This window comes from Aphanomyces astaci, assembly GCF_000520075.1.
Source record: "Aphanomyces astaci strain APO3 unplaced genomic scaffold supercont1.6, whole genome shotgun sequence".
Taxonomy (NCBI): Eukaryota; Oomycota; class Saprolegniomycetes; order Saprolegniales; family Verrucalvaceae; genus Aphanomyces; species Aphanomyces astaci.
The window spans coordinates 1,571,133-1,580,017 of record NW_009798269.1 but is presented as its reverse complement, the minus strand read 5'-3'; the positions used below and the strand labels follow the sequence as shown (position 1 = coordinate 1,580,017).

The window sequence follows — 8,885 nt, the reverse complement described above, 5'->3', positions numbered from 1 at the left end:
GAGTGAGCGTTGAGAACAATAGAGAGAGTGCTAGGCAATTTGGCTTGGGGGATGCTACAAGTCGAATATTGTGAGGGGAAGGGGGGATACATAAGGGCTGATGAGGTGCAGGGGTTGCAGTCGCTTCTACTCTGGTGATCTACATACACTATGAACTAGTCATGATGTCGTGAATGGTGATTTTAACCTCGTAAGTGGCTATTGTGTGCTTTAACATGTAGTTAAGACACAAGCAGAATCGTTGTGGAGGGGATACAAGGCCGTGGGGGGTTATAGACGATGTAGGGGTTGCAATCGATACAGTTGTAGCGATTTACATGCACTATGAGCTAGTCGCGCCTAGTGGCTGAAACCTCTACTTTCTGGTGTAGATTCACCACGGCTCTTACCCTAATTGCTAGCGTTTACACGAATAACTTGTCGTTGAGCTCCACACACAGCTGTATGTTTTACTTCTTAACTTTCACGCAAAGTCACATTGCACACACATAACGCATACTAGTACCAAGGAATATCAAAGGGCTACATCAAATTGCTAGCTCAATTGCTGGCATGATTCAGGACTCTCGAATGCTAGTCTTGCCTTACTAGCAGAAATGGATTTGCCCGTCGTTGATGCGAGCAACAACGACGCGCAAATACTCTACTATGCTGTATGAGCTCCTCTCATTATCATTCTATTAGTTGTGAATATGGTATCTGCAAAGCAAGGCTAGTTACTTTAGTACTTCGAAGTACATCAGTCAGGCAATACGAGGCAACATGCTCATGTTCAACCCTATCATCTTCCAGAAATACTGCGTTTTGTTTGAATACTACGTAGTAAATATTACTTGAAGTATATGTCATGGCCAACCACATATTTCAATGTCGTCATTCTTCAATTTGCCACCTCACACACACTGCTCCGTGGGTCCATGGGTATGTAAGTGATCGATCCCCTTGCGCATTCAGCCATCCGTTAGTACCGCAAACAAGGTTCTTTCTATATCTAGGCGTACATAAATCACGACTATAGAATATGTCTTTTACAGAAGCAGCACGAAGCACGATATATGTGGAACTTTGGCGGCTTTTGGCGAAGGCTAGGTGTGTCAGTCTACGCCACAAGCCGGCAAAGTTGCTGTGGGAGTCTGGTAGCATGCAGTACAGTTCACTACATCCTGATTCGCGTCCGCTTTATGCCATCAATCAGTGGTTGGTCTTAGGGCCGTCGATAAGGTTACGGTATTTCGTGATTTCCCCACCCTTCCTCCACATGTGAGTCCACATGTGAGTTTAATAAACAATCACATTGATAATAGTCACATGTGTCCAGAAATTCTCATAACGCACTGCCTGCCGAAGAGGATCTCGTTGTGTAACATACTCTATATTCAATTCAGCAAATTTCAAGTGTTCTTCAGCAATAACTGTGTGCGATTCAGCAATTCTTATGTGGCTCTCAGCAATTCCTATGTGGTCCTCAGCAATTCTTATGTGGCAATATTTTATCCTCAACTCGAGTGGGTTCGCGTAGACATGCTTGGGAAAGCATGAATTTCCCTCTTGGTCGTTTTTCATCTTGCCAAACTTGATAACAAGAGCGTCATCTATGTAAAGTAGTTCAGATCAATACATGAGCTGATTACTAACCTTCCCAAGAAATATTGTCGAACCGATACGTCGAGATAGACACGGATCTCGCCATCATGTTCCACGAGAGGACGAGGGACAAGTGGGACATGAGAGTCAAGCTGAAGTCGGACTTTGTCGTAAGCGCTCTTTTGGCCAAATATATGTACCCAATTTTGGATTAATAGTTTTTTTTTGTTCTACTACGTAGTATATGCTTAGTAACCTTGTTGTGACATTGGCAGTTTGCCTTCCCCGACGGTCATTTCGCCACATTCTTGGAGCATGGCCACCTTGCGCTTGTAGCCACTCGAAAAATCTAACCCTCGTCAGACACCTATTCAACCAAATGCTATCATATCAACTGTACCTTTGAGAAGAGTGGCCAATTCTTGATCAACCTCGTAATTCGCTTCCTTGTACAGGTACTTGATGGCACTCTTGCACTGATTGATTGTTGAGAAAGTGTTGTACTTGGTTGGCGTGATTTCGATGCCACTGGAGTTGCACTTAATCGAAGAATATGTGAGGTACTCCTCGCACACGTGGCATGGTAGTAACAACTTAATTGCTGAATCCACCACATGCACTGGGTGGTTTTCCTGTAGCCATAACTTAAGTCGTTGGAGGTGTGACTCGTACTGTGCTCGTGTGTCCTCGACTAAGCGTAAGGAGACAACACTTCCCCAGGCATCGCCGCTCGCGTACTTCCGCTTGGCCCGTCCCATCAGAGAAGATATGTTATCGAAATGGCTTCCATAGACCGGGTAACAAGATATTCGTAAATATTCGCAAAAGGATAGTATCTTGCAGACATTCCTGCATCATAGTTTTTTCAAATGTACGGCAAATAGATAATTGCCGTTACGAATATTTTCCATTCGCGATTCGAGTGTAAAGTATGGTTTAACCGGACGAATATTCGCAACACCCGAAATATCCATTCGTAAACGAGTACTCCCTCCGTCCCACAATAATGGTTCGACTTTGGGGAGGGTGTACATGTCTTGTGATTATATTTGTAGGGAAAATTCAAATTTATCTGCACCCCTCCCCAGAGCGGATTAAATAGTTATGATTGGACTACGAGAAAGAGCGCGCCAAGAGCTCTAACATGATGTACCTGACCGCGAAAAATCGTTCCATAACGTAACCAATTTTAAAGCTCAAAATTTCCATACATAAATCCATATAAAAACAACATTCTTAGACATACATTCATTCACATGCCACTCAAAATGGGAACTGGAAGGTGGGACCTGACCAACGACGAGCGTGAAGCCATCCTTCTTGAAACGCTGCTTAAGAGCAGCGGCAGCTACTGCACAAGATTACCCAAGGGTTTTGGCGAGTATTTGGCCAACAAGTACTCCTGTCACGTCGTGACAATTCGGAAAGTGCTTGCCCGAGCGAAGGCCCAAGGCGTTGGAGGCATCAACATGGTTGTGTCCGTGGTCAACTTGAAAAAGGGAAAAGCTAAGCTGTTGGAAGTACCTTTTGCGAATCGTACGACACTACGTGCTCTGTCTGCACAGACCAGTAGGAGTATTTCGTGAGTGCAATATACTTACGAACAATCCAGGAATAAGTCGCGGATCACTCCATCGATATCTCAAACTGGGGATGTTTCGTGCGCATTCTAATATGATTCGTCCTCTTTTGACGGAAGCGAACAAGTACGCTCGACTAAAGTTTGCCTTGTTGGGCTTCGTCAAACACGATATGGAAATACAAGAGCTGCTAAACTACGTCCATATTGACGAGAAGTGGTTCTATCTTACTAATACTAACCGCAAGTACTACCTCGTCCCTGGCGAGACCGTGCCGGATAGAAAGTGTAAGAGCAAGCGTTTCGTTACCAAGGTTATGTTTCTCGCCGCTGTGGCCCGACCACGTTTCGTTGAAGGCACTGTGACCTGGTGGGATGGGAAGATCGGTACGTGGCCGTTCGTCGAAACCGTGCTGGTACAGCGCTCGAGCAACAATCGCGCCGCCAGATCACCTGAAACCAAGCCGATCACGGTGACCAAATACGTGTAGTTTCTAGTCCACAAGGTCCTACCTGCCATCATCGCCAAGTGGCCGACGAACGACCGTCACGTCATGATACAGCACCACAACGCTCGAGCCCACGTCACGGAGTCCGACATCAAGTTACGCTACACTGAACTTACCAAGCAAGGCTGGAGTATCTCACTGACACCACAGCCACTGAACTCCCCGGACACGAACATCCTGGATCTAGGATTTTTCGCCGCCATTCAATCCCTACAACACCAGAAATCAGCATGCTCAATCGACGATCTTGTGGCCCATGTTGCTGATGCCTCTGTCGAGTACCCGTTTGAACGTCTTGATCACACGTTTCTGACGCTGCAAAGTTGTCTTATCGAGACAATGAAGGTTAATGGTGACAACACCTACAAGATACCGCACATGGCGAAGGAGAAGAAGCAGCGACTGGGAATCTTACCTCGGAACGTTGTGCGTCCTGTCGACACATTTGATGCCGCACGCGCAGTCTTGGTCGGAGCGGACAGTGAGCGTCTGGAACGAGAGTTTGCTGCTGAGTTCGCGGAGGCGATCGCGGTGAACGAGCTTGCGTACCAACTCGAAGAAATGGCGTTGATTGATCCCGAGGGCGTGGACGACATGATTGGTGTCCTGAACGATGTTGGTATTGAGTCGATTAGCATTGATGAGTAGATAGTATCGATGAATGTGATGAATAGACGCACATGCAGATAGTGGTGTTGGTAGTCAGTCGGCTTATTGTGCTTGGTGGGAGAGTTTTCGGGGTAACCCAACCCCCCCTCCTGAATCGATTGGCGCTGTCAGAATTGCACAATTCGGCAATTGGATATTTTGGTGTCCTGTGAGACAATTTTGTACCGTTACACCCCCAAAAATAAATCATTATTTTTGGCAGTGAAATGTATTTTTTACAAGGAGCCATACATCAAAATTCTGATTCGAACCATTATTGTGGTACGGAGGGGGCACTATTTACTGTTAGTACTAGTTTGTACCACTGTAGCAATGGTTTGGGGATACTAGACGGATAGAGGACAGTAGAAAACGGAAATGCCACCAACTCCGCGGCCCCAGCTGGGTACTATTGAGAAAGGGCATAAATTGCACCATGGACTAGTAGGCTCGAGTTGCTACACATGACAATTTCATCTTCAGCAGGACACTTCCAAAGTTGGCAGGCCAAATTCTAATTCAGCGTTAACCAGCCAGGACCGATACTCCACAAAGTTGAGCAGGAAAACTCAGATTGTGCTGGATATCTACAAGCAAGTATAAATTATGTCCCCACTGCAGTTCATATGCAAATCAACACGTGTGGTGAATGTCTTATTGATTACAGGAAGGCATAACTTTCGCTGTTGTAACTACCATCGCAATATTTACACAAGCATTGGATGTTCCACTCTGGTCTCATGTAAGAAATGGAAAGAACTGTGAACTTTTGCATGTGTCGAGAGGCCACAACAACCAACCGGACTTCACTATCCACGAACCAGGGTTCAAAGACACAATTGGATACACACGAATGATTGATGAATCGCGACTCGTTCCCCGCATACATTGCATCAATGTACAGCACCCCTTGTTCTCGTGAGACGGTGGCAAGGTATCCATCCATGCCATGAGTTTGCGACGCGTGAACTCGGCTTTGCCAATACGCTCCCCCACGTACTCAAGGATTTTCGTGTCAGCTTCTTCAAGCCCCAACGCGTATTGGAACTTCGGGCACTCTACAACCGTCGTTTTAGGGTACCGATGACGTTGTATAGCGTTCTTGCGGCAGTTCAAACCAGCGCTGCAGCTTCCCGACGCGCATTCAGAATAGGTCATGACGTTGTCGCTATGTCGTTGCGATACATAAGGCGACATGACATTGCATCGTGTGCAGGACTCGTTGTAGACCCCTCATTGGTACTTGCCCCCTCGAGAAAATTTGGCTATGCAAGGTGGGCGGCCTGTCGTCGCAATCGGTTCGCAGCATGTGTTGATGTGTTTGTAGCCCAAGCCGTACTCGTCTTGATTTGCTAGATTCATAGGTGTTCCGTCATGAACGTCACTGATGTCAGGTCTTCGTCGCCGTTGTCAGTTTCACGGTGGCTGTCAGGACGGTTCGTTGAACTTGTGTGCAGAAGAGGCTGATTTGCATTGTCAATGTCAATCGCTGCGTGGGCTGGTGTGCCGTTTGCGGGTTCGATGGAGCGCCGTCATCGGACGGCACAAGATGACCGCGTTCGGCTGGATTAGTACCGTCTGCTGGGTTCGAAAGAGCACCGGCACCAAGGCACAGTATGGCTGGCGTCGGCTGATGTCAACTTCAATAGTTTGTTCAACTTCTCAGGAAAGTGTCGTTGCACAAAGGGGTGCACTACTTTCGGAAATTGTCACCACATTTCCATGCGGACTGAGACTTGTTGAGCCTTTCGGGTCAAATCTCGCGAGCTTGGGCCCTTACGCTTGCCATATCCAACGGGTCGGGCGCTGATACGATCCAGGCGAACAAAGTCTGCGACTTTTGGTCCAACTTGCGCACTTGCTTGTTTCCATGAGGGCTTAGATGCAAATTGAACAATGAGTGCACTGAAATTTGCGACATCCTTCTGCAAAATTTCCAAGAATTTTCCAGAAATTCGATTACTTTGATGATTTTATCTAAAAATTTCGGGACAATTTCGAATTAAACACGACACTTGCATTGTGTGCAGGACATTATCGTATTAGGCAGGAACTGTCAAATTAGGCAGACCGCCAATACCGTACGTTTGGGCGAAAACGCTTTCCCGAAATTGAAGGAGCCTACTCCTCCGCCAATTCAAAACATTATTAACTTCGGAATAGCCCAGTACATCCATGACAATGTCCTGCGTGTACTGGGCTAGGCTGCATACCAATACGTGGAGTATTGCATAAGGAGTAGCTTTCTTCATTTTCGAATGCAGCATAGATTTCATGATTTTCATCTCTTCAACACCATCCAACCAAAAACGAATTTCGACAGTATTATTTTACAGAATGTAATAATAACTTGTTCTGGTTGGAACTTCGAATACATACAGGCAAAGGGATATGATTGGCTTATTTAAACCAATCCTTAGTTTGGCCCAAAATATCTCAAGCATGATTGGATAGAACTGAAGAAACTTCGGTAGTACCGGTTAGGCCCAACGAGCATGTTGCTCGCTGTAATCGCATACTACGTAGTATTTTTATTGTAACTGAGAATAGTATTTCGACAATTTTAATTCGAATTTGCAATCACATTATACTCGGGCAATAAGGAAATACTAACTGCATTTCAATACAAACCACAATTCAGATAGAGATAAACTGTTTTATACTAATCTGAAGTACTTCCCAAAATTTCAGCAAAAGTGGAGTAGTATTGAGGAAGTTACGAATTTTCTGAAGCGTTTTCGCCCAAACGTACGGTATTTCGGCAGGACTCTCTGAACATTGACCTCACTACACTGTCATTTGGCAGGACAACTATGGATTTGCCACGTTGAAACAGAGCAGGACACGTGTCTTCCAGCGGGACAAAGTAATTAGATTGGAGGGAACAACTACGGATTAGTCAGGACAAACCTGGAATACCTCTCCATCGGGGAATTACACTTCTTTGTCGGTTAAAGCAATTCCACCGGTCGTAGTTATAGCTCAGATTTATACGGATAACCCTTAGATAGGACCACCCCGGACTTATTGCTACCACCGGCAGGTTTTATAGGGGTCAGATTTATATTTGAAATATCCAAACATAAATCTGACCCCAGAAAGTTCTATACAGTAGTCCCCCGCAATAGGGAACCCACAATAAATCAATATCCTCGCAAAATGTATTCTTTCACAAGATGGTGCAAAATAATTTTAAAGAGGCTGATTGAAATTTCAAACGACACATGTTGCGAAAATGCACTTGGTTGTCAAAATGCCGTCACCCTCGACACGGATGAGACTCACTGTCGAGCAAAAGCGCTCACTATTGACGCACCACAAGTCCATCCTGCCATGAGAGGGCATCCTGCCATGAGAGGGCTTGAATTTCGAATTTGGGCTCAACATGCGTTTGGGCTGCCACGTGTGCCCCAAAAGTCGACTATGCGACTATGTCTCGTTAGCTCAACACCCAGAGCGACCACATGGACGTGCATCCGTCACATAAATCAGCACACAAACCTCGCCTACCGGACCACTACTAAGCTTAGCTCTAACTGCTGGCGCCATACGGGTATACTGGACGAAGAGATGTATGAGTTGATCGAGAGTATGAACAACCTTTGGGGAATATAATGTGCGCATTGTTCTTGGTGTGCGATTTGTCTTCTGGAGGTTGCCAGGGTGTCTACCCCCTCCGAATATGATGTCCATTTTTGAATCCGAGCACTTTCCAATACCATATGCTAACTCTTGTCTAATCAGAATCGAGCTACCCATCAAACATGCCTTTTTAAACTTTAAACTTGTGTAAATTGAAAACCCCTAAAACCATATCGCCAACAAAGGTTCCCTATTGCGGGGGACTACTTTTTCGCCTCGATTTAGATTTATGCTATCCGGATTCGTAGTAATATCAAATAATAACCCAAAGCAATATTTGGCATAGTAAAATGAAGTTCCATCACATGAATACATAAAATTACCATTTTATTGAACTCGCAATTTCGACGTAGAACGACGTTATGCGACGGCGGCGTCACAGTGAGCTGTGCACATGTACGACAACCCCTGTTGATGCTTAATTGGACTTCTAAACGCCACCGACTGTCACAGCCTTACGTCGAATGACCACGTGTCCACCCTGCTGACGCCGTCGCCACAGCCCTCAACGTCGCAGCGTCAACCATGTCGCACCGATTGTGAGGGCGGTGATGGCGGCATCAGCAGGGTAAACGAATAGTGAGCACCATGTAGATTGTTTTGTTAGAGTCCATGTTACAATTGGCTCATCGTACGAGAATGCGCATGCTGTGATAATCGATAAGCTAAAGGGTGTACCCTCTTTTTAGTGACGAGTGAGATAATTTGCGGCGTTGAACTGCGGCATGCGCTTCGACATGATAGATTTCTACTGTAACGTTTGATTGAATGTGATGGGATAGTCGTCATGTGGGTTTCATTTGGTGCCGCACTCGTAGCAGCTACATGTAGTCAGAGTGCGGTGGCCTTTATGTGTGAATCGGAATAAATCTCATGGGTGGGGAAATTGGGATTTATCCCTGGGACTGTAATAAATCTCGCTG

At 45.7% G+C, this 8,885-nt stretch overlaps 3 protein-coding genes across 3 annotated transcripts; 1 reads left to right on the top strand and 2 right to left on the bottom strand.

Annotated features, from left to right (window-relative positions):
- Positions 1-2,852: 2,852 nt before the first annotated feature.
- H257_03891 (hypothetical protein) lies at positions 2,853-4,320 on the top strand (the record flags this gene model as incomplete). Its single annotated transcript, XM_009828190.1, has 3 exons — positions 2,853-3,104; positions 3,547-3,579; positions 3,655-4,320. 3 exons carry the CDS (start codon positions 2,853-2,855, stop codon positions 4,318-4,320), a joined length of 951 nt encoding a protein of 316 aa, XP_009826492.1.
- A 661-nt stretch (positions 4,321-4,981) lies between these two features.
- H257_03890 (hypothetical protein) lies at positions 4,982-5,517 on the bottom strand (the record flags this gene model as incomplete). Its single annotated transcript, XM_009828189.1, has 2 exons — positions 4,982-5,012; positions 5,228-5,517. The coding sequence occupies 2 exons, from the start codon at positions 5,515-5,517 to the stop codon at positions 4,982-4,984; spliced, it is 321 nt and encodes a 106-aa protein (XP_009826491.1).
- Positions 5,518-5,802: 285 nt separating this feature from the next.
- On the bottom strand, positions 5,803-6,241 carry H257_03889 (hypothetical protein; the record flags this gene model as incomplete). The annotated part of the gene is made up of 2 exons (XM_009828188.1): positions 5,803-5,940; positions 6,101-6,241. 2 exons carry the CDS (start codon positions 6,239-6,241, stop codon positions 5,803-5,805), a joined length of 279 nt encoding a protein of 92 aa, XP_009826490.1.
- Positions 6,242-8,885: the final 2,644 nt, after the last annotated feature.